Below are 26,344 nucleotides of genomic sequence, written 5' to 3' on the forward strand. Positions count from 1 at the left end.
CTTTGTTGTATCGGCAAGCCTGGTTGTCGAAGTATAGGCTTGGTCTATGGTGATTCTAGAATTTTCAGTTTGTCTGAGATGGGGAGGGTTGAGCCCAAGGCATTGATGGTTGTGAATAATTTCATATTGTATGGAGATGAGATTATCAGGCAGTGTGTTTTTTTCCCTATTCAGTTTTAGCTTAAAGGCTGATGCCTAGGATTCCATAGTTTTCATGCTGCTCGTGATTTTGGGAGTATTGTCTGGTGGATCATTTTTGAAAGGGATAAATATTGTAATGTTGTCAGCATAGATGAAGGGACCTGGCTAGTGGACTCATCATTAAGTTGAAGAGTATAGGTGAGTGTGGTGAGCCCTGTGATAGAGATGCCCATTATATTCCTACTAGTAAAAAAGGCCAGTTTCTGACACAAATGAAACGGGCGTTAGCAAGGTTTTCCTTGGAGTGTGTATGTTTGAGAGAGAGTGTGTGTGAGAGTGACTGTGTGAGAGAGAGAGAGAGAGAGTGAATGTGTGTGTGTGTGTGTGGGTTCTAGTGTGTCTGTGAGAGAGAGAGAGTGTGTGAGAGTATGTGTGCGATACACAGACTCTCTGTGAGACCGAGAGAGTGTATGAGATCTAGAGAGTGTTTGAGAGTGACTGTGTGACACATAGAGAGTGAATGTGATACAGTGTGAGACATAGAGTATGTGAGAGACAGTGTGTGTGAGAGAGAGAGAGAGAGAGAAAGACACTGACTGTGAGAGAGAGAGTGTGTATGTGACAGAGATACTTCCCCCCCTCCATCTCTGGTCGCAGGACCCCCTCCCTCTCCCCCTCCTCCCAGGTCTCAGGACCCCCCTCCCAATGTCTCCCCTCTTTCTTTCTGCATCCTTCCATCCAGTGTCTCCATTTTTTCCGTACCCTTCCATCCAGCGTCTTCCCTCTTTCTCTCCCCATCCTTCCACCCATCTACCCGCTCTCCTGATCCTTCCATCTAATGTCTCTCTCCCCCTCCTTCTATCCAGTGTCTCTCTATCTCTCTGCCCTTTTCTGTTCAGTGTCCCTTCTCTCTCCACATCCTTCCAGTCTCTCCCCTTTCTCTCTGCATCCATTCATCCATCTCTCCCTTTTTCTCCCCATCCTTCCATCTGTTTTCCCTCTTTCTCTCCCCATCCTTCCATCTGTCTACCCCCCCTCCCGATTCTTCCATCCTGTGTCTCTCTCTCTATCCCCTTCTTTCCACCCACCCACCCAAGACAGACCTGCCAAGTCTCCCATAAAACACGCGGCACCAGCTCCCATTTCCGGCCACTGCTGCTTCTCCTGTTGGAGCAGCAGCGGCCGGTACAAAAACAAAAGAGCTATTTAAAGCACCAAAAATGTTTTTAAAAAAGCGAGCGCGGCACCACAGGCAGCCATCAGGCATTGACTGTCGGCTCTGCAGCCACTCCTCTCGCCTCTCACGTCACTGCCCCCTGGAGCAGAACCCCGGAGGAGCGCAGCGACATGGAGGAGTGGCCTGCAGAGCTGACATAAGTACATACAGTGGGGGAAATAAGTATTTGATACCTTGCTGATTTTGTAAGTTTGCCCACTGACAAGACATGAGCAGACCATAATTGAAGGGTAGGTATTGGTAACAGTGAGAGATAGAACATCACAAATTAAATCCGGAAAATCACATTGTGGAAAGTATATTGAATTTATTTGCATTCTGCAGAGGGAAATAAGTATTTAATCCCTCTGGCAAACAAGACCTAATACTTGGTGGCAAAACCCTTGTTGGCAAGCACAGCGGTCAGACGTCTTCTGTAGTTGATGATGAGGTTTGCACACATGTCAGGAGGAATTTTGGTCCAATCCTCTTTGCAGTCATATCTAAATCATAAGAGTTCTGGGCTGTCGCTTGGCAACTCGCAGCTTCAGCTCCCTCCATAAGTTTTCAATGGGATTAAGGTCTGGTGACTGGCTAGGCCACTCCATGACCCTAATGTGCTTCTTCCTGAGCCACTCCTTTGTTGCCTTGGCTGTATGTTTTGGGTCATTGTCGTGCTGGAAGACCCAGCCACGACCCATTTTTAAGGCCCTGGCGGAGGGAAGGAGGTTGTCACTCAGAATTGTACGGTACATGGCCCCATCCATTCTCCCATTGGTGCGGTGAAGTAGTCCTGTGCCCTTAGCAGAGAAACACCCCCAAAACATAACATTTCCACCTCCATGCTTGACAGTGGGGACGGTGTTCTTTGGGTCATAGGCAGCATTTCTCTTCCTCCAAACACGGCGAGTTGAGTTCATGCCAAAGAGCTCAATTTTTGTCTCATCTGACCACAGCACCTTCTCCCAATCCCTCTCGGCATCATCCAGGTGTTCACTGGCAAACTTCAGACGGGCCGTCACATGTGCCTTCCGGAGCAGGGGGACCTTGCGGGCACTGCAGGATTGCAATCCGTTATGTCGTAATGTGTTACCAATGGTTTTCGTGGTGACAGTGGTCCCAGCTGCCTTGAGATCATTGACAAGTTCCCCCCTTGTAGTAGTAGGCTGATTTCTAACCTTCCTCATGATCAAGGATACCCCACGAGGTGAGATTTTGCGTGGAGCCCCAGATCTTTGTCGATTGACAGTCATTTTGTACTTCTTCCATTTTCTTACTATGGCACCAACAGTTGTCTCCTTCTCGCCCAGCGTCTTACTGATGGTTTTGTAGCCCATTCCAGCCTTGTGCAGGTGTATGATCTTGTCCCTGACATCCTTAGACAGCTCCTTGCTCTTGGCCATTTTGTAGAGGTTAGAGTCTGACTGATTCACTGAGTCTGTGGACAGGTGTCTTTCATACAGGTGACCATTGCCGACAGCTGTCTGTCATGCAGGTAACGAGTTGATTTGGAGCATCTACCTGGTCTGTAGGGGCCAGATCTCTTACTGGTTGGTGGGGGATCAAATACTTATTTCCCTCTGCAGAATGCAAATAAATTCATATACTTTCCACAATGTGATTTTCCGGATTTAATTTGTGATGTGCTATCTCTCACTGTTACCAATAACCTACCCTTCAATTATGGGCTGCTCATGTCTTTGTCAGTGGGCAAACTTACAAAATCAGCAAGGGATCAAATACTTATTTCCCCCACTGTAAGTACATAAGTAGTGCCATACTGGGAAAGACCAAAGGTCCATCTAGCCCAGCATCCTGTCACCGACAGTGGCCAATCCAGGTCAAGGGCACCTGGCACGCTCCCCAAACGTAAAAACATTCCAGACAAGTTATACCTAAAAATGCGGAATTTTTCCAAGTCCATTTAATAGCGGTCTATGGACTTGTCCTTTAGGAATCTATCTAACCCCTTTTTAAACTCCGTCAAGCTAACCGCCCGTACCACGTTCTCCGGCAACGAATTCCAGAGTCTAATTAAACGTTGGGTGAAGAAAAATTTTCTCCGATTCGTTTTAAATTTACCACACTGTAGCTTCAACTCATGCCCTCTAGTCCTAGTATTTTTGGATAGCGTGAACAGTCGCTTCACATCCACCCGATCCATTCCACTCATTATTTTATACACTTCTATCATATCTCCCCTCAGCCGTCTCTTCTCCAAGCTGAAAAGCCCTAGCCTTCTCAGCCTCTCTTCATAGGAAAGTCGTCCCATCCCCACTATCATTTTCGTCGCCCTTCGCTGTACCTTTTCCAATTCTACTATATCTTTTTTGAGATACGGAGACCAGTACTGAACACAATACTCCAGGTGCGGTCGCACCATGGAGCGATACAACGGCATTATAACATCCGCACACCTGGACTCCATACCCTTCCTAATAACACCCAACATTCTATTCGCTTTCCTAGCCGCAGCAGCACACTGAGCAGAAGGTTTCAGCGTATCATCGACGACGACACCCAGATCCCTTTCTTGATCCGTAACTCCTAACGCGGAACCTTGCAAGACGTAGCTATAATTCGGGTTCCTCTTACCCACATGCATCACTTTGCACTTGTCAACATTGAACTTCATCTGCCACTTGCACGCCCATTCTCCCAGTCTCGCAAGGTCCTCCTGTAATCGTTCACATTCCTCCTGTGACTTGACGACCCTGAATAATTTTGTGTCATCGGCGAATTTAATTACCTCACTAGTTATTCCCATCTCTAGGTCATTTATAAATACATTAAAAAGCAACGGACCCAGCACAGACCCCTGCGGGACCCCACTAACTACCCTCCTCCACTGAGAATACTGGCCACGCAATCCTACTCTCTGCTTCCTATCTTTCAACCAGTTCTTAATCCATAATAATACCCTACCTCCGATTCCATGACTCTGCAATTTCTTCAGGAGTCTTTCGTGTGGCACTTTGTCAAACGCCTTCTGAAAATCAGATATACAATATCAACCGGCTCCCCATTGTCCACATGTTTGCTTACCCCCTCAAAAAAATGCATTAGATTGGTGAGGCAAGACTTCCCTTCACTAAATCCGTGCTGACTTTGTCTCATCAGTCCATGTTTTTGTATATGCTCTGCAATTTTATTCTTAATAATAGCCTCCACCATCTTGCCCGGCACCGACGTCAGACTCACCGGTCTATAATTTCCCGGATCTCCTCTGGAACCCTTCTTAAAAATCGGAGTAACATTGGCTACCCTCCAGTCTTCCGGTACTACACTCGATTTTAGGGACAGATTGCATATTTCTAACAGTAGCTCCGCAAGTTCATTTTTTAGTTCTATTAATACTCTGGGATGAATACCATCAGGTCCCGGTGATTTACTACTCTTCAGCTTGCTGAACTGACCCATTACATCCTCCAAGGTTACAGAGAATTTGTTTAGTTTCTCCGACTCCCCCGCTTCAAATATTCTTTCCGGCACCGGTGTCCCCCCCAAATCCTCCTCGGTGAAGACCGAAGCAAAGAATTCATTTAATTTCTCCGCTACGGCTTTGTCCTCCTTGATCGCCCCTTTAACACCATTTCGTCCAGCGGCCCAACCGACTCTTTGGCCGGTTTCCTGCTTTTAATGTATCTAAAAAATTTTTACTATGTATTTTTGCTTCCAACGCTAATTTCTTCTCAAAGTCCTTTTTTGCCCTCCTTATCTCCGCTTTGCATTTGGCTTGGCATTCCTTATGATCTATCCTGTTACTTTCAGTTGGTTCTCTTCTCCACTTTCTGAAGGATTGTTTTTTGGCTCTAATGATTTCCTTTATCTTACTGTTTAGCCACGCCGGCTGACGTTTAGTCTTTTTTCCCTTTTTTCTAATACGTGGAATATATTTGTCCTGAACCTCCAGGATGGTGTTTTTAAACAGCATCCACGCCTGATGCAAGTTTTTTACTCTGCGAGCTGCTCCTTTCAGTCTTTTTTTCACCATTTTTCTCATTTTGTCGTAATCACCTTTTCTATAGTTAAACGCTAGCGTACTTGATTTCCTAGTTTCACTTCCTTCAATGCCAATATCAAAACCGATCATATTATGATCACTGTTATCAAGCGGCCCTCGTATCGTTACCCCCTGCACTAGATCATGAGCACCACTAAGGACTAAGTCTAGTATTTTTCCTTCTCTTGTCGGCTCCTGAACTAGCTGTTCCATGAAGCTGTCCTTGATTTCATCAAGAAATCCTATGTCCCTTGCGTGTACAGATGTTACATTAACCCAGTCTATATGCGGGTAATTGAAATCCCCCATTATTATTGTGTTGCCCAGTTTGTTTGCGTCCCTGATTTCCTTTAACATTTCCGCATCCGTCTGTTCGTCCTGGCCAGGCGGACGGTAGTACACTCCTATCACTATCCTTTTCCCCTTTGCACATGGAATTTCAATCCACAGTGATTCCAAGGAGTGTTTTGTTTCCTGCATAATTTTCAATCTATTTGATTCAAGGCTCTCGTTAATATACAATGCTACCCCTCCACCAATCCGATTCACCCTATCACTACGATATAATTTGTACCCCGGTATGACAGTGTCCACTGGTTATCCTCCTTCCACCAGGTCTCAGAGATGCCTATTATATCTAATTTTTCATTTAGTGCAATATATTCCCAACTCCCTGATGGCTGCCTGTGGTGCCGCGCTCGCTTTTTAAAAACATTTTTGGTGCTTTAATTAGCTTTTTGTAGCAACCGCTGCTGCTCAACAGGAGAAGCAGCAGTGGCCGGAAATGGGAGCTGGCGCTGCGTGTTTCGCGGGAGACTTGGCAGGTCTGTGTTGGGTGGCGCGCCTGGAGGGAAAGTGGCTGGCCCTGGGTGGCAACCTCAGGGGGGGTGGAGGGGGGGGAGCAGTGGCTGTGGCGACCTTGTGGGGGGGCGTGGAAGCGAGAGCAGCAGGGGCGGGGCCCTGGGCCTCTCTTGGCGGCCCTGGGTGGAGATGTTGGTGCTTGTGGAGGAAGGGCTGAAGCTGCTCCTGCAATGCTCCAATGTGTCTCATTGCGTAACCATCTCCTGACGTCAGGCAAGCAGGCTTCTACTGCGGGAGAGTGACATCGGGAGATGGTTACGAACGCAGGTAGCCTCATTGGAACGTTGCAGGAGCAAATTATTATATTAAGATGGGTTGTCTCTAGAGTTTGTGCGTGCTATAAAAGTTTGTGCGCCTACAGCATGGCTAACAGGGGCCCAATGACTGCATCTCCATGTATAGTTTTCAAAAAGTTCACATCTACCTCTTATATTGAGCAAGTCTTTTATAGTTATTGTTTGTATCAATTTAGTTTTATCTAAGTTCTTTTCTAATAGCCACACGAATGGAAAAATTATTCAGTTCAGAAATATTTTTTTTTTTCAACTTTCACCTCCACTTCCATCATTCTTTGTTCCAGCATGTTAATTTGTGGACATAACTTCTTATCCAGATCTGCTACCAGTTGCCAAACTGAGTCCGGTGTCACCTCAGCAGGCTTTTTAAAAAAAAAAGCAGGTATTTGTGTCTCAGGTACCTCAGAAGTTGAAGAAATCGCACTCAGCTCCATTTCAGCCACCATTCCTTCTCTCACTCTGGAAACATTGACAGGAGCAGTTCCTTCAAGATGCTCTGAGACACCAAGACCCTGGAACACTGCTAAGCTGAACACTTCCTCTCTCAGGGGGGCTGTGCCAGCTCTTGCAACTGAAGCACTACCACTGCCATAAGCGGTGAACTACTGCCCTGAGGCTGTAGAGGGAGGAACTCTCCAGTCGAGGCTCAAGGTGGTTTCCAGCCCAGGAGATGCCAGGGTTACTTCTCCATCTCCCGTGTTTCAACGCAGGTCACTTGACTCCAGAAGCGTCCCGGTCCTTCTTGCAAAATAATCCATTGGCTGACAGTTGAGAGGGAGGCCTCTGAGACGAATGTGCTGCCATCTTACCCCTCCTCTTTAGCATATTTGGGGAAAATAAGCTCCAGAAACTGCAGAGAAAGACTCAACGTCTCAGGTATGTGCGGCCGTGCTTGGATCCTCAAGATTTTTTATTTTATTTTTTATTTCAAGTTTTAAACATAACAAGTGGAAATACTTGTTAGGAAACAGGGTAGCTAGCACATCAGCAATAAAAGAAAAAATACAAGAAAATCTATCTCAAAATTTTAAACGAATCATACCCTCTCATGGTCCCCAGTATAGAGGCCCATCAGAAATTACCAGGAGAACATTCTAAAGTAAAGAAGAAAAAACCTCAAAGAAAGGCCTTAGTGCTCACATTCTTTATCGTCCAAACCCCAGAAAATACCTTAATCATCAACATGGTATCTCCACTAAGCTGTAAAGGAAATCTATAATCAATAAAGTTGTTCAGAGTCAAAGAAAACATAATATAGATTTTGAAATTTAACCAAACATTTAGAAGGAAAACGCAAAAAAAATACTTAGTATCACTTTGTAAAAACCGTGCATGGGGATCGGGAAGAATATACACCTCTCCTGAGTTTCTCTATACACCCACCATTTTTGACCCATAAACAGAATTAAATGGTTCCTGAAAACTAAAATTTTATCAAGGTAAGGTATACACGGAAAGTGACACGTGGGTTTGTCTTGTTGGGCGGACTGGGTGGACCGTGCAGGTCTTTTTCTGCCGTCATCTACTATGTTACTATGTATGTTATGATTTTCAAATACAAGGACACCAGAAGAGTAGCACAAGTTTCAACAAAATCAAGAGAACTCTCCAGAATTTCAGTGACATTTAAACTGTTTGGGGGTAACATGTTTCAAACCTTCAGTTAAAACAGGCTCCACAGTTTATCTCTTCTTATACGGCAAATAATAATTTTATTAATTGGAGGACACGTGTCACTAGGGAGTTTCAAGACTTCCAACATATAGTTTTTTTAAAATAATTCTTTGGTGACATAATAGATATCCTGGAAAGTTCAAAACCTAAGATTACAGCATCTCAGGTTGATCTCCATCTGCTCTAATTTTATCATGACAACCAATATAATCTAGAATAATCTTCCCTTGTACATTTGCATCCCTTTACTTTATCCTCCAAACCTTTCATTTTTCCCAGTTTCCAGAATTCTACATAAGTATTGCCATACTGGGACAGACGAAAGGTCCATCAAGCCCAGCATTTCCAACAGTGGTCAATCCAGGTCACAGATACCTGGCAAGATCCCAAAAAGTACAAAACATTTTATGCTGCTTATCCCAGAAATACCAAAATATAAATAGGAGAGTATATCTCAGAACACTTGTAAATTGCAACTGAGGTGGAGTCTCATACCACTTGGCACGGTTTCTCATATCACTCCCATGATGAATCTATACTCATGCATCAACCTTTAATCATTGACTCGAACCACCTCCACCCTATTGTTGCAATTGCAATTCAACCTATGCTATCCACTTTGTCACATAAAAATATATTCCAAAGACACTTAGCTTAAAGAGCAGATGTGCTCAGCATTCCAAACTGGTGTGTGTATGTGCCCCGACAGGTGCCTGTTTTGCCACGCTTCGTCAAAGGGGGTTCTCGCACCATTTAGCTATTGTGTGTCTCGACTAGTAGCGCTGTAGAAATGATTAGTAGTAGTAGTATTTGTGGAGATGCCTAAATCCTAAAGTAAAGGACTACTTCTTTTACTCTGGGAGGTATTGTTCATATTCTAGAATTTATTTTTGGTTAATAGATGAGGATTCGCCTTATTACCAGATAAAAACTGGTTGATGAGGCTTTTCTTCCAGAATAAGCATAAAAGCTTTCTTGGATTGAAGGTGCATCTCTTCCCTGATGTGACTAAAGAAACTCAAAAATGGAGACAAAGATTTTTACTTATGCATCCAGGTGTAATTCAGTTAGGTGCTTCTTTCTTCTTAAAGTACCCCTGTAAATGCCTGATTAAATATCAATCTAATAAGTATGTCTTCTATGATCCTTCTCAGCTCTCCTCCTTCTTGGCTGCAAAAGGTCAGAGGAGTAATTAGTATGAGCTCTATGTGAAGAAAGGGTACTTTGAATTTCTTAAATGGAAATCCGGCCTAGTTTAGCTTACTTGAGAAATTTTTTTCTTTCCTTTATTATCCACTATGGTAAATTTTGAATCATATTAATGAGGACTTTGATTAACTTGCTGTGTAATTCTTTAGTTATTTGATGTTTGTAACTTGCTATAATTTTGCTGACAGTATAGTTATTTTCTTGACAAGTGTGTTAACCTTGTTTTGATATAAATGCAAATGTATAAATACATATTAAAAAAAAAATAGATGAGGATTTGATTCCACTGGGATACAGGCTATAATTTGGATCTAGCCCCATAAGTTCAGTCTTATGGGGCTAGATAGAGGACTAATGTATTGGAGGCGGAATGAGAGCCTGCTATCCAATAAAGGATTCAGGAGCAGAACCAGATAGAGGGAAGATTATAGTTTAATAAAACTTGATATACTGTGCTTTCAAAAAAGGTCAGAGCTATTTACAATGTATAGCTTAATGACATCGGAGAGCAAGGGTTGGGCTTAGTTTGAGACTGTGTGAAGACAGGGGTATGGAGTAAATTAATTGCAGTAGTAGTGAATAGGTAGTGGGAACAAGAGTAGAGGGCCAAGTAACTTGGGCAAAGCATTTAACCCTGGAGAGGGATCACAAAAGAGTGATATGATTGAAGTGCATGCTGACTATTAGAAGGAACTTAAGGTTTTTGAGCTGAAGAAAGTGAATTTTCAATTGGTAAAAAATATTTTGAATTTGGGAACAAGGTCTGTATATTGTTGGTGCATAAAATTTTAGAAGGCAGCAGACTTGGTATCAGGTCTAGAAGATTAAGAATAAGCTTGGGAAAGTGGTCTGGGGAATAGAGAAATTAGGAAATGATTTCTGTAATTTTACAAGGAGGGGTTAGCCAGAATATGGAGCTTGGAAGAAGACATAGAAGCCTTCCTGTGGGAGATACCATTCCTTGGATTGTCAGAGGAAGAGCATAGGCTAGTGACCAGACCCTTAATGCAGACAGAAGCAGCAGCAGCAGCTATCAGGGCCCTACCTATGGGGAAGGCACTGAGAGTAGATGTTTTTTTGGCCAAACTTTGTAATTTTTGGGAAGGTTCTCAGAATTGCTAGCTCACCTATTTAACTTAGTGGGAGTAGCCTTTCCTCTGGATCTGTTCCTCCTCTGTGGAAGATCAGGTTGGTTAAGTCCTCCTGTGACCCTTCTATTCTAGCTAATTATATCTAGCTATATCAAATCTCCCCTTCAGACTTTTAGAAAAGGGTAGTTTTCACTCAGTTTTCTAATCACGCTGACTCTTCTGGCCTTCTCCATCCATTCCAATTGGGTTTTCGTCCGGTTACTCCACTGAAACATTCTGGCTTCACTTGTCAGTAATTTGCTCTCAGTCTTTGAGTAAGGTAACACTGTACTTCTTGTTTCCCTCGATCTCACCACTGCGTTCAATTTGGTTGACCATTCACTCCTGCTTGCTAGGCTATCTTCCTTTGGGATCACTGGCACTGTTCTTCATTGGTTTTCTTTCTTTCTAGCTGACTGTATTTTCATGTACAGCTCCCTGGTTCCACTTCTGAGTCCCTCCCCATTTCCTCTGGTGTCCCCCAGGGTTCTGTGTTGTCCTCGCTGTTTTTTAATCTCTTCCTTAGCCCTCTCGCAGTACTGATCAGTCTTTCTCTATCCATTTCTACATGTATGCAGATGATATCCTATTGGTCTCAAAGCAGAACCTTTTTGCTCCTGATCTGTCTTCTCTCCAGAATTGTCTGAATGCGATAGGTACTTAACTATCCTCAAATAAGCTTATCTTGAATCCTACCAAAACTGTAGCACTTTGGGTAACTGGGTGTAGGTTCTGCCCTGATTTGCCCCCTTGGTGTTACCCTTAATCCCCAACTCTCATTGAATGCCCATATTGCCTCTGTTGTTCATTCTGTTTTTTTCACTTCTTCCTACTAGATCCCTGTGTACATACTTTGATGACTCTGCTTGTTTTTTTCTTCTCTATTACCTTGTTTCCACCCACCTCCATTACTGTAATATTGTGTATTCAGGTTTACCTGTCCATTCTCTTAAACACCTGCAAACTGTCCAAAGCATAGACCATCAGAATGAGCAGAGCAGTCCTATGTTAAATTCCGCTCTGCACTAAAAACTCATTTCTTTCCCCAGAGTTCCCTGGGATAGTGCAGTGGGCTATAGATGGCAGATCTCTCTCTCTCTCTCTCTCTCTCTTCTCTTTCTTTCTTTTGTTTGATTTTGATCTTGTTCATCCTAGCTGTAGTACATACCAGCCTATCTTCTGCTAGGAGTTCATTATAAGCTCTTTGCCTAAATATTAACAGAATCCAAGCTTTTATGCCCCAGATCTATTTACGATGATCAAGCTGGGTCTGCATTAGGAGGATATTGAATCTGATGTGGTATGTGTGACCTTCTATAGCCCTAGTAGTGGATGTGGAGAAAACCTTTGATAGGGTTTGCCAGCCTATATGTTCAAGGTTAGGGAGAAAGTGGAATTATAAGGTCTGGCATATCTCATAACAGTTGAGAGACTGCTGCAAATCAAAGGCATAAGAGCCCTAATTGGTATAATCATAGCACTTTGAACGTTCAAAGTCCAAAATATGTGGCCATCGAAAAACCTTTTATCAAATTGTCAATACTTCAAATATTTTCACAGATCGAATATGTATGAAAACACTTATATGAAAAATGTTTCCAATGTTCTTCAATCCACATAAGAAAGGGGTCCTGGCATGATCTAGGTTTTGCATCCTGATTTTTCAGCAAAATACTTCAAATGCTGATGTCTTCACATAATCAACAGCTGAAAAAAAAACATTGTATATTTCACTCATTATGGTTACATTAAAAAAAATGTAGTTCTCTTTCAATGCTTTCCTGCCACTGAGAGAAAATAATGTAATTCTGTTGAAGGAAACTTGATAAATCCTGGCTTTGGTGAATGTTTTTCTTGTCAGGTTTCGTTAGAGCCCGAGGTGGAGGGTGACATTCGAGATGTCAATACTAACTCAGAAAACTGGGCTGTAGTTAAAGCTGCACTCGTGGCTGGAATTTATCCTAATTTGGTCCATGTCGACAGAGAAAATGTGGTGCTGACAGGACCCAAAGAGAAGAAAGTTCGGTTTCACCCCACCTCCGTTCTTAGCAGCCACAGTACAAAAAAGGTAAGTACAAAATAATCTTGTTTCATTGCAGAAACAAAACCTCCTTAATTTATTTTTATTTCAAAGCAGATAGGTTGTTCTTAGAATGTATAGTCCATCTGTGTTCTAGCTGTCATATGTTTCCTTTTAGTCCATGTGAAGGATTTTTTTTTCTTTTTGTCCTAGTATATGTTGTTTTTTTCCTGTTTGAAAAAAAAATAGCTGTTTTGTTTTTTCCTCAATTCATGCCTTGTTATGTATAATTGTAATTCTAGCACAGATTTCTGATGAAGTTCAGCTAAGCAGTAGCCCAAATAATTCTGTATTACATTCATTGAAAATCTTTCTGGTTTCTTTGGGGGGGGGGGGATAATGAGTAATATTTGGATTTTGGCAAATAACAGGTGATATTTTTTCCTTTTAGTCTGTGCTGTGGTTAGTAAATAAAATATTTGTTTTATTTATTCTTGTTTCCCCGTTGGCTTCTGTGATTTAGGGTATATGTAAGTTCTTCCAAGAATATTTAAGTGAGGTACTGAGGCAGTGCAGCATCTGAAATATAGGCAGAGGTTTTGAGCATTTTGCTTATAGCTCTAGCTGGCATGAGGATAAGTACATAAGTAATGCCACACTGGGAAAAGACCAAGAGTCCATCGAGCCCAGCATCCTGTCCATGACAGCAGCCAATCCAGGCCAAGGGCACCTGGCAAGCTTCCCAAATGTACAAAACATTCTATACATGTTATTCCTGGAATTGTGGATTTTTCCCAAGTCCATTTAGTAGTGGTTTATGGACTTGACCTTTAGGAAACCATCTAACCCCTTTTTAAACTCTGCCAAGCTAACCGCCTTCACCACGTTCTCCGGCAACGAATTCCAGAGGTTAATTATGCGTTGGGTGAAGAAATATTTCTCCGATTTGTTTTAAATTTACTACACTGTAATTTCATCACATGCCCCCTAGTCCTAGTATTTTTGGAAAGCGTGAACAGACGCTTCACAACCACCTGTTCCACTCCACTGATTATTTTATATGCCTCTATCATGTCTCCCCCTCAGCCGTCTCGTCTCCAAACTGAAAAGCCCTAGCCTCCTTAGTATTTCTTCATAGGGAAGTCGTCCCATCCCCGCTATCATTTTAGTCGCCTTTCGCTGCACCTTTTCCAATTCTACTATATCTTTCTTGAGATGCGGCGACCAGAATTGAACACAATACTCAAGGTGCGGCATTATAACATCCTCACACCTGTTTTCTATACCTTTCCTAATAATACCCAACATTCTATTCGCTTTCCTAGCCGCAGCAGCACACTGAGCAGAAGGTTTCAGTGTATTATCGACTATGACACCCAGATCCCTTTCTTGGTCCGTAACTCCTAATGTGGAACCTTGCATGACGTAGCTATAATTTAGGTTCTTTTTTCCCACATGCATCACCTTGCACTTGCTCACATTAAACGTCATCTGCCATTTAGCCGCCCAGTCTCCCAGTCTCATAAGGTCCTTCTGTAATTTTTCACAATCCTGTCGCGAGTTAACAACTTTGAATAACTTTGTGTCATCAGCAAATTTGATTACATAAGCGCCACAAGTGCAAAAATTGGCTTACTGGCAAATTGTCTGTAAGATGTTGTGGATGAAAGCTGAAATATTGCAGCAGATTATTATGATCATTATCCTTTCTAAAGATGGTAGTAGTAAAATGATTTTCCTCCAAAGACACCAAAATATCCAAAAAAGAAACCTGATGTTGATCCACGGTGGCAGTAAACTGTAAATGATGATTACAAGAATTTAACCCTCCCACGCGTTTAACCCTTTTACTCTCCGTGGCAGTGGCGTCGGTGAAGAAGAAGAAGGCACTACAGGCTCGCCTCCAGCTTCTCCCTTCCCTCTTCACACAGTGTCCCTCATCGCAGAGGTGGGACACTGTGTGAAGAGGGAAGGGAGATGCCGGTGGCGAGCCCGCAGTGCCTTCTTCCTCACTGACGTCGCTGCCACAGAAGGTAAAACGCAGGGGAGAAGGAGGAGGAACGGCGCTGAGTTGGGCTGCCGGGGTGGGGGGAGAGGAACGAGCTGCAACCACTGCACCTGTCTTCCTCCTCCTAGCACCCAAGGCTGCTGCCAGTCAGGCTCGATTTCCAGCGCTTCTTCAACATGTGCAAAGAACTCACGCATGTGCACAGGTGGCCTGACGCACACTATCCATCTCCTTTGTTGCCAGGAACGTCCTCCCCCCTTCCCCCCCCCCCCCCCCCCCCCCCGTGCAGTGCCCCGATCAACTCCCTGCTGCCGCCGAAACAACAGTCGTGGGCAGTATAGCACTGCCTGACACTGCAGCATTCTCCAGCAATGTCATCCGAACCTGCCACTGTACCTCAGAGCCACAGCAAACACTTCTCAATGCGGCCTGCTGCCCTGAACTGGCATCGGACCTCCAGAACACATATGGACCTGCCCTGCCTGCGCTTGTGGGGGCAGCAGGGGAAGGTCACAAGCCTCCCCAAGCCTCTTATATGGGGTGCATTGCGCCTCCCCTGGGCGCTGGCTCGCCTGCCAGAACGACCGGCTCGCAAGAGCTTTAAAAATTTAACAAGAGTGTTAAATGTTGCTCCTCTTGAGATGTTGAAACGTTACCTACGTGATGTTTTGAATATACCTGACCAGAATCTGCCACCATTCTCATAAGCATATTATATACCAGGGAAGGACTTAAATCCAATAACTGAAAATCCAATAGATGTTTCTCTCATGCTTGAGACTTCTGATGCTGAGCTGGCAACTGCAGCCACTTTAGTGGTTACGGTTGCATTATTACCGGACAAAAATTGGATATTCCGTTTGTTTTTCCGGAACAAAGATAAACCATTTTTAGGTTTTAAGATATTGCTTTTTCCCGACGTCTCTAAGGAGACAAGACGACGGAGGAAACAATTTTTGATCCTTAAGCCTGAAGTTTTGCACTTGGGAGGTACCTTTTTTTTAAGATACCCCTGCAAGTGCATAATAAGACTTGGGGAAAAGAAATATATATTTACAGAACCTGCCCATGTGTCGGCGCTTATAGCCTCAGTGAAAAATGGAAAAGCGTCATAGATAAACAAGAAACTAACTTCACTTAACAGAGTTGTTCAATCCTGAATATTTTTCCTTTATATATTATTCTCCATATTTTCTGAATTCTTGGATCTCATTTTATGGACTTGAGTGTTAATTTTTCCTAAATGAATGTATTTCAATTCCTTTTTGTTTTATAAGTAATCTCCTAAGTAACAAACACTTTTCCATGCAAGATGTTTCTTGTATATTTCTAAATGAATAATTAATAAATATAAAAAAAAAAAAAAAAAAAAATTAACAACCGGCTCTTGCGAGCAGGTGTGAGCCGGCTCCAGCACACCACTGCCTCACAGTGTCACGTCCGTGGCAACCCTCAGACTTACCCTGTTTCTACGAGTCAGTGTCTGTGCTGGCTTCTGCTTGTCTCTGTGTCTATGTCTGTCTTAGGTTCTCTCTGGCTCTGTGTGCTGATTGCCCTACTGAACCTCACCTGTGTGGGCTTTGCCTCTTCCAAGATGGCTGCCGCCTCCTCCCCTTTGCCAGTATCCAAGATGGCCCCCGCTGTTCCTTCCTATGGGCTGACTGCTCTGTGTGTCAAGCCTCTGTTTGGTTGCAAGGTGATTGCTGCAGCTGTGGCTCTGGTGTTGAAGGGCTTTATTAATCACTTGGAGACTACAGTCCTGGCCTTTGCATCTCATCTAAAGGTCCTGGTGTATAGAGTGCTCTGTACACAGTTTCAGTGTTTGCTCTGTGTGAGTTTCTATGTTTGTTAGACTAGCTAGCTTAGGCACCGTCTGGCTTGTAGCCTGTGTATAGCTTTGCTAGTTCTCTGTGTTTGTTTCCAGTGCATGACTAGTTAGCTTAGGCACCGTCTGGCTTGTAGCCTGTGCATAGCTTTGCTAGTGCTCTGTGTTTGTTCCTAGTGTAGACTAGCCAGCTTAGGCACCGTCTGGCTTGTAGCCTGTGCATAGCTCTGCTAGTTCTCTGTGTTTGTTCCTAGTGTTAGACTGGCCGCCCTTGCTAGTCACTATCCCGAGACTGTGTTTGTTCCTAGTGTTAGACTGGCCGCCCTTGCTAGCCACTATCCCGAGACTGTGTTTGTTCCTAGTGTTAGACTGGCCGCCCTTGCTAGCCACTATCCCGAGACTGTGTTTGTTCCTAGTGTTAGACTGGCCGCCCTTGCTAGCCACTATCCCGAGACTGTGTTTGTTCCTAGTGTTAGACTGGCCGCCCTTGCTAGTCACTATCCCGAAACTGTGATTGTTCCTAGTGTAGACTAGCCAGCTTAGGCACCGTCTGGCTTGTAGCCTGTGCATAGCTCTGCTAGTTCTCTGTGTTGTTCCTAGTGTAGACTAGCCAGCTTAGGCACCGTCTGGCTTGTAGCCTGTGCATAGCTCTGCTAGTTCTCTGTGTTTGTTCCTAGTGATAGACTAGCCAGCTTAGGCACCGTGTGGCTTGTAGCCTGTGTAAAGCTTTGCTAGTGTTCTGTGTTGTTTCCAGTGCATGACTTGTTAGCTTGGGCACAGCTTAGTTGTTAGCTGGTGTATAGCCTTCCAAGTCTCCTGAGTTTGCTCTGTGTATGTTCCTGTGTATGACTGGTTTGCCTGGGAATAGCGTTCCTATTAGCCTGGGTACAGTTTACTATCATTGTGTTGAATCCTGCCGACTGCCAGAACCCGGACAGTCCCTGCTTGTCTGCCTTGCCTTCGCCTAGGTGCCAGGGGGCACTCCTGGATCTTCATTCTTGCTGTTCCTGTAAGTCCTACCGGCTGCCAGAACCTGAGGGCTCAACCCTCGGGGAAAGGCAGTCAAGTGTAGGTGAAGCCTAGGTCCAGGGTGTTCCAGTTCCGCGGGTTCCGCTCCAGTGTGTTCCAGTCCAGCGGGTTTCACTCCTGTATGTTCCAGTCCAGTGGGGCCACTCCAGTGTGTCCAGTCCAGCGGGCCCCACTCCAGTGCGCACCCGTCCGGTGCGTTCCAGTTCCGAGTGTTCCGGTGTAGAACTCCAGTCCGGGGTTCCGGTCCAGTCTTGTTTCATCTCTACCTGGAAGGTGATCTTGCCTGCCACTGCCGCTCCACGGTAGTGGCCTATGGACTCACAACCCCGTGCTCCCGGGGAAGAAGCCTGAAAGTATGCCAAGGTCCCCGAGAGCGCGGCAAGCGCGAGAGACGCGACACACAGGTCAGTGTCCATGGTGGTGATGAGTTGCTGCCAGACATTATGGATTGTTGCCTGTCTGATAGGATTTGAACCAGGCAAGTACTGTTCCATTGATACCTGTTTCTGTCAGTTGTGCTAGCATGATATCATGATCCACAGTGTCAAAAGCTGCTGAGAAATCTAGCAGTACTAACATTGAGGTGAATCCCTTGTCTCGGTTTCTGTGAAGATCATCTAGTAGAGATACGAGGACCGTTTCTGTTCCATAACCGGGTCTGAATCCAGATTGACATGGATCTAGCCAGTTTCTCTTTTCTAGCCAATCATTACGTTGAACACAGACTGTTTGTTCTGTGAGTTTCCGTAGAAACGGGATGTTGGATACTGGCCTGTAACTTTCAAGTTTGTCTTGGTCAAGGTTGTTTTTCTTTAGCAGAGGGCAAACCACTGCCCTTTTTAAAGCTGTTGGTAGTTGCCCATTAGAAAGAGAGGTGTTCACAATTTTTGTGGCGCCTTTTAAAGGTCCATATTTGCCTGCTGTACTATCTTTGATGGGCAAGGGTCGAGGGAGCAGGTAGTTGGTCGAAGGTCTCTTAGGATTTTGTCAAGGCTCTCCTCTGTCATTGGGTTAAAAGCGTCCCATCTGTCTCTGTCGGGGGGGGGGGGGGTGGGGGGAGTTTGTGCACCCCTGGTTGACTGGTTGGGGACTGGGTGGGATTGCCTGTAAATCCTGTCAGAGACTTTTAATTTTGTTGTCAAAGTATGCAGCAAAGTCATTGCAGTTCAGTTTAGACTGGGCAGACTGGTTCTGTTGTGAGGGTTGCAGTAGGCTCTTTACTATATTGAACAACTGCTTGGCTGAATTGGCAACCTGTGCAATGCATTGAGAGAAATACTGTTTTTTAGTTGCCGTTAAGGCTTGGTGGTACTTTGCCGTATGTTTCCTACAGTTTAGCCTGTCTTCATCCAGGTGAGATTTGCGCCATCTCCTTTCCAGTTTTCGTCCTTTGCGTTTAAGGATCCGAAGTTCTGGAGAAAACCAAGGTGAACGTTTCTGAGTGGGGCATAAGACCTTTTTTTAGTGGTGCTGTTTTCTCTAAGGTCTTGGCTAAGTGTGTATTCCAGATGTCAACTTGTTCTGACACTGTTGTTCTCACCTCTCTCATGAAACCTCTGTTCGAACCACTGCCTTCTTGTTCTCTGAAATTCCTAACTTATGAAGAGTGCACTTCAGACAGGTGGACCCAGCACCATCCCCCCCCACCCGTTACGTTTGTGGAGGAAATAGTGAGCCCTCCAAAACCCACCACAAACCCACTGTACTCATTTATAAGTGCTCCCCTTCACCTGTAAGGGCTATGGTAGTGGTGTTCAGTTGTGGGTAGTGGGGTTTTTTTTTTTTTGGGGGGGGGGGGGGCTCAGCACACAAGGTAAGGGAGCTATGTTCCATGGAGCATTTTATGAAGTCCACTGCAGTGCCCCCTAGGGTGCCCGGTTGGTGTCCTGGCATGTTAGGGGGACCAGTGCACTACAAATGCTGGCTCCTCCCATGACCAAATGGCTTGCATTTTGTCGTTTCTGAGATGGACGTCTTTGGTTTCGAAATTCGCCGAAAATCAGAAACGTCCATGTCTAGGGACGGCGAAATTTAAGGATTTGGACGTCCCTGATATCATTTTTGAAACGAAAGATGGACGTCCATATTGTTTTGAAAATACGGGTTTCCCCGCCCCTGGATAGGGACGTTTTGCAAGGACATCCAAATCGAAACTGGATGTCCTTTTCGAAAATGCCCGTCTATATCTCCTACATCTGTAGTGAGGCTGGGCTAACCCTTGATGGCCGTGTCACCAATCACAATGTGCGAGCTATGGTAGTCTCAGTAGCTTATTTCCACTCTGCCTCTATACAATACATTTACAATGCGGCTACGTGGTCTTCTATCCACACTTTCACGACTCACTACTGTCTGGATCAGTATTCCATGTGGGATAGCTGGTTCTGCAGAATCTTTTTACTGTTTAAAAATCCAGCTCCACCCTCTGGCCCATATTTCAACCAGGCTGACTTTATATTTTGCTATCAGATTACGTTTCTCTTGTGAGCCTGGTAGCTAGTGAGTCCCATTTGTGATAATATCGTGTCTACTTGTCCTTGGAGAAAGCTAAGTTACTCACCTGTAGCAAATGTTCTCAGAGGACAGCAGGCATATATTCTCACAACCCACCCACCTCTCCTAGGAGTTATCATCTTAGCTTTACTGCTGGTCCCACTCTTGTGAACCAGGCAGGAAGGTATCTGTGCATACATGGTGGGGGCGCTGTTTTAAAGATTTAAAGTGACAGTACACTTTGGCAGTGTCCACACCAGGCTCTATTGGATAATGTCGCCCATTTGTGAGAATATATGCCTGCTGTCCTTGGAGAACACTTGCTTCTGGTAAGTAACTTAACTATATTTCTGGGGTGTAGTGTATTTTGATGCAAACTATCTTATTTATTTTTTCTCATGATTATTTTCTTAATTGCAACATAAGTCTGTTATTGCTTTCTTGGGCCCTCCTTTTTAGTGGTCTAAATATTGTAGATTGCTGTTTTCTTTGTTTCTTGCTTTGATTTTTTTTATGATTTTCTTTTCAAATGTGATTTTGTATTGTATAATGTGAAAAAATATATAAATTCCCATTCTGAATACAGTCTCTTTATCTGACCTTTCAATCCCTTTCACACTATTCTTCTCTATATGCTTTCTGAGGATGCCCAGAAACTGTTAGGTTATTTCAGGTCTTGTCGTCTTCTAAGATTGTTAGAAGAGCAAAGGAAACCCAAGACCAAGTCACCTTTCGATATCTTATTACCAAATTTTCTAATCATCTATACAGCAGCTAAACCAATTAAGCTAGTTTCTGAAACATTTAGTCTTCTTATTCCTTTTCATCCATACCAGATCAATCCAGGATGAATGGTTTATGGCTATCTACCAGCAGATGGAGACAGAAAAAAATAGTACCTGGTGAATTGCCCTTAAAGGTATCGTGCAGCCTGGAATGTTCAGTATTTTTCTCTGTCGCCAAGCAGATAGTGGATGAACAGTTGTGTTTGACTGCTAGCTCCTGCCTGGTTCTTCCTGGTGTCAGTTGAGCAGGGGTGATTGCTGGATGGATTTGCTCTCTTTTGGAAATTCTTTTTGAGCTTGGATGACACTCAGTGGTCCGAGTCCCTCATCCCCACCCTGGGTGACAGCCAGTGGTATTGGGTCCCTCCCCTGCCTCCTGTTATGTTCTCTTCTTGTGAGGTGACTATAAGGAGCGAGCTGAGATGCCTATAAAGAGCGAGCTGAAGCCAACACTTCTATTATTTGCTCTTCTGAACTGCAAATATACAATTTAATTTCTTGCCACTTCCTTCTAATACTGAACATTCCAGGCTGCAAAATAACCTTTAAGGGCAATTCACTTGGAACTGTTTTTCTCTGTCTCCATCTGCTGGTAGATGGACATAACCCATTCATCCTGGACTGGTCTGGTGGTACTAAAGAAAAGGAAATTATCAGGTATGAAACGTAATTTTCCCTTCTCATTGTCAACTAGGTTTAACTGTAGTCTTTCCATGCAGGTCATCCAAGTGCCTTTTTGGAATCTTTTGCAAGAGCTTAAATGACTGGGGAGGGATTTCAGTGAAAAACATTATCGTGCAGAGCAATTCCAAAACAGGGCATTTGGTAGCAGCCTATTCTGTAAAAGAAAATAGGCACCCACTTACATTTATAGTGCACTAGCATAACTGCATAGCAGTTGGGCACAAACACATGTGTTAATCATAGAGCTGGTGTAAATGCTCGTACCTAAGAGCCAAAGATATGCACATAACCTAAGTATTCTATAAGTTACACGCATAAGTAGGGGTTCCACCTGTGTTCCATCCCTGTGCATGCCCCCTTGCAAATACGGGCTATCCAAGATATGCACTTACTTTCAGAATAGTGCTTAGGGAGAATATTGGCATGTACGTGTGTGTATATGTGTGTGTACATACTTGTATGTGCTAATATTGTAAACATTTCTGCATGTAACTGTTAGTGCTTGTTATAGAATTGGCCCATAAGAGTATAGCTCCTTTATTTCTGTTTGCCCAATAAAGGGTATCAGCACTTCCAAAGTATCTTGAAGATCTTTCAGTAAATCAAAAGCTATTTTCTTTTACACAGATTCCTCCAGCAAATGGTCAAGCCGCAGCCATTCAGGCCCTCCCCACAGACTGGCTAATGTACGATGAAATGACCAGAGCCCACAGAATTGCTAATATCAGATGCTGTTCAGTTGTGACACCTGTTAGTGTGGTCATATTCTCTGGACCTGCTAGATTGCCCAGTAATGCTCTGCAGGAACCATCATCATTTAGAGGTAATGTACAAGATCTCCTGTACAAGATCTCTTGTGTACTTGTTCAGTAGGTTAAAACAGCATTATGAAGGTAATTTTAGGTGCCTACTTAGGCACTAGTTTATAAAAACATTGAAGACTCATTTTATATAGCATGTTGCGATGGGAGTTGGAACATCCAGATCAGGACATAGTATTTTATAAATGGCAGTGCCAAATGTGGAGCATTTTGTAAAATACCTAGAAAAACATTGGCAAATACTGTGGGAGCAATGATTTTAAAAAAGCTGTACATAGTAAAAAAGCTTCCTGCTCTTTCCAAATATTTATTTATTTAGATTTTGCTCACACCTTTTTCAGTAGTAGCTCAAGGTGAGCTACATTCAGGTACACTGGATGTTTTTCTCTGTCCCAGGAGGGATCACAATCTACCTGAGGCAATGGAGGGTTAAGTGACTTGCCCAAGATCACAAGGAGCAGCAGTGGGATTTGAACCGGCCACCTCTGGATTGCAAGACCGGTGCTCTAACCACTAGGCCACTAAAGCTTTTTGAGTTCACATCTCTCGTCTGTGAAGAATCCTCTCATGATCTTACCACACTGCCAGGGAAGACCACCCCCCCCCCCCCCCACAGTCCCCATTTGGCAAGTAACTTCTCCCCCCGATTCATCATTGAGTCTCATTCATTTAACAAACCTTGACAGGTCGATATTCAAACATGGTGCTCAGTGTTTTTCTTTGTAAGCAATAATTGTGGCATTTAAATATATTCGGGACTTCTATTCAATGTTCTGATTTAATATATGTGGATAGTGGTGATTCCAGTAGATGGTGGCTGAAACTGAGGTGTTTTTTTTTGTTTTGTTTTGTCTGAAACCGAATCTGTGGTCGAAATTCTTTTCACAGTTTCAGCTGAAACTGAAACCAGTATGGCACGGTTCCCTCGACCAAAAGCCACCCCCCCCCCCCCCCCACCCACCAGGGCTGTGGCATTGGAGTTGTAGTTGGTAAAATTATACCGACGCCAGCTTAAAAATAACTTACAGTGTTATAATATATAGTAAATTTATCATTTTATACTTATATATATTTTTTTGTTCAGGTTTTTTTGTTTAAAATCAAATAAATATATTTTGTGATGTATTAGTCCTAATTTTGTACATAAAGAAATACCCTATGTTTCCATGATTAATCAAATTTCTCTTAGATTTACTATACATAGTAGGAGTTGGGGGTCAGACAGTAGAAAAATAAAGGCGTTGGAGTTGAAGGTTTGGTGTACTTACTCCATTGCCTTGCAGTTCCTCCCCCTCCTTCCCCCAGACAGAAAGCCAGCCCCCTCCCTGACCAAAAATACTGCCATGTCACTATCCGTAGGCCCTCTCTAGGCCTATCTTAAAAGCCCTGGTGGTCTAGTGGCCTAGTCAGGGCAGATGTGATCCCCAGACGCTCTGCCCATGCTGGCTCCAATCTCAAAATGGCTGCTGGGACCTCCAGCGGCAGTCTTGCGAGACTGCTGTGGCAGGATGGAACAGCCAGTCTAAATTTCAAGGGTTTAGGAAGGAGGTGTCTAAGGGTGGGTTTGGTTTATCGTGGAACTGTATTTTTTGTATGTAAGTTGATTGTAACCTGCGCTGTGGCTTAAGTGTGAGTGGGCTAAATGCCAAAATACATACATAAAAATGGCTGTTGCCTCTATATGGGTAAGTGCTTTTGAATATTGAGCCACAGTTATTTTGTAAAAGGGTTCAATGAACATGGAGCTTTTCTACTATAATAAAAGGCCCCTTCAACGTTCTGAAGCTGACTCCTGCGATGTTTAAGTGTAAAATTAGGGAGCTGTGTAGTGTAATAAAAGGCACCTGCAACGTTGTGAAGCTGACTCCATGGCTTCACTGAAGTGAAGGGTTCGTAAGGATCGTAAGGTTCGTCGCTCTGTAACCATCTCTTTCTGCCCCACCCTTGTGCCTCTGATAGGTCCGCCGCCCTCGACGTCATCACGTTTTGACGTCGAGGGCGGCGGACCTATCAGAGGCGCGAGGGCGGGGCCGAGAGAGATGGTGACAGACTGACGAATCTGATGAAACTTACGAACCCTTCACTTCAATGAAGCCACGGAGTCAGCTTCACAACGTTGCAGGTGCCTTTTATTACACTACACAGCTCCCTAATTTTACACTTAAACATCGCAGGGTGGCTGGAGGGGAGGGAGTGGGGGGAGCAACTACCCAGGAACTGGGAGGGAGGGAGAGAGAGGGGGCAACGACCCTGGAACTGGGTGGGTGGGCGGACCCTGGAACTTGGAGGGGGGCCAGGCGGACCCTGAAACTGGGAGGGAGGGGAGAGGGGGGGACAACGACCCTGGAACTGGGTGGGTGGGAGGGAGGGCGGACCCTGAAACTGGGAGGGAGGGGGCCCCTGGCACACACACACACACACACACACACACACACACACACACACACTCACAGCTCCCTAATTTTTCACTTAAGCATCGCAGGGTGGCTGGAGGGGGGGTGGGGAAGAGGAGTGGCAACGACCCTGGAACTGGGAGGGAGGGAGGGGTGGCAACGACCATGGAACTTGGAGGGGGGCCAAGCAGACCCTGAAACTGGGAGGGGGAGAGGGGGGAAACGACCCTGGAACTGGGTGGGAGGGAGGGCGGACCCTGGAACTGGGAGGGAGGGAGGAGGAGGCCCCTGGCACAAACTCTCATTCTCACACACACACACACAGACTCTCACACACAGTCTCACTCTCTCTGTCACACACACTCACACATTCATTCACTCTCTCTCTCTGTCACACACTCACTCTCACACACACTGTGTAAAACACACACACTCCGAGGAAAACCTTGCTAGCGCCTGTTTCATTTGTGTCAGAAACGGGCCTTTTTTCCTAGTTATAAAATAATTTATAATGCTGCCAAAAAAACGTGTATTTGAAGTATACATATCAGAAGAAGCTATTTAATAAAGGAAATATCCAAAAATAAGGGGCATCACTCAGGGCTTGTATATGTAGCTCTGTTTACACTGATAAGCAATGATTTTGCTAATTAAAGGGGTAACTTTATAAAGGCTTTTTTTCATCTATACATAAGATAACCCTATATGTACAATAATGTGCAGTGATACAAACGTGCATACTTGAATGCTACTCAGGTGTAGGTGTGTTCAGAGTGGATTTTGGGTAGAGTGTGGGGTACAATTATGAATTACACGCATTCCTTATTAAATATGCTCAGTTATGTGTACATAGTGGCATTATTCTAGCTGTGATTTTTGCTTTTTTTGTGGGGCAATTTTTCACATAGGTGCTTATATGCCTTTATAGAATAGTCTTAAAATAGGTGCGTGCTTGACCTCTCAACCTAGGCAACTTGTTAATAAAATTACAAACACTTGGAAGAGGCAGATTTTGTAAAAATTCATGTTTGAAGGGAGCCAATTAAGGAGCTATGAAATTGTAGATATTTTGAGGTGGTTTTGAACTTCTGAGCACCCTCAAAATGCCAAGTCCAAATGAGAAATTTTCCATGGTATACTTGTGTTGTTGTTGCAAGATAGGAAATACATGTATACTTTGAAGGACCACCCAGAACATACTCTTTTAAAAGTTCTGTGTGCTGCCACTTCCACATATAATTATCACATTTTATAAAATTGCTGCTTATACATGCATGCCAATTTACATGTGTAAATGGGGGCTAATCCTTCTAAAATCATCTGTAGATTGTGTATACGGAGAAGGTGGGGAGAGATAGGGAGGGATGAAATGTCGATATCCTCTGAAAATTTGGTTTTTCATTTGCTTTCCTTTCATAAGAAAGTTACCTAAGATAATGGAGGGTAGCAGATCCTATCTAGTATATAAGGCTATGAAAGGTTTGACTATTGGTTTGATGTTCTGTAGTAATTATAATGTTTAAACTGGTGAGCAGTTGCCTTTATGTGATTGATTGAGACACCAAGATGTATGCAATGGGCAGATTAGCTCACCTGGTTCTTATCTGCTGTGGGTAAGGATTTTAGGGGCCCTTTTACAAAAGCTTAGTGTGCGGTAATGGAATTAATGTGCATTAAAGGCTAAGAAGCCCTGTTCATAGCTATGGGCATCTTAGTATTTAGTGTATTCTACGCTTTAGTGAAAGGACTCCTTTGT

General features: G+C 44.0%; 1 protein-coding gene across 1 annotated transcript in view; it reads left to right on the forward strand.

Annotated features, from left to right (window-relative positions):
• Window positions 1-26,344, forward strand: part of YTHDC2 (YTH domain containing 2) — a 229,445-nt gene that overhangs the window by 158,217 nt on the left and 44,884 nt on the right. The window contains 3 exon segments of the mRNA XM_030193495.1: window positions 12,392-12,414; window positions 12,416-12,598; window positions 22,002-22,197. Of these exon segments, the coding sequence (XP_030049355.1) occupies window positions 12,392-12,414; window positions 12,416-12,598; window positions 22,002-22,197 (402 nt within the window).

The sequence above is a fragment of the Microcaecilia unicolor genome, chromosome 2, assembly GCF_901765095.1.
Source record: "Microcaecilia unicolor chromosome 2, aMicUni1.1, whole genome shotgun sequence".
In the NCBI taxonomy this organism is placed as follows: Eukaryota; Metazoa; Chordata; class Amphibia; order Gymnophiona; family Siphonopidae; genus Microcaecilia; species Microcaecilia unicolor.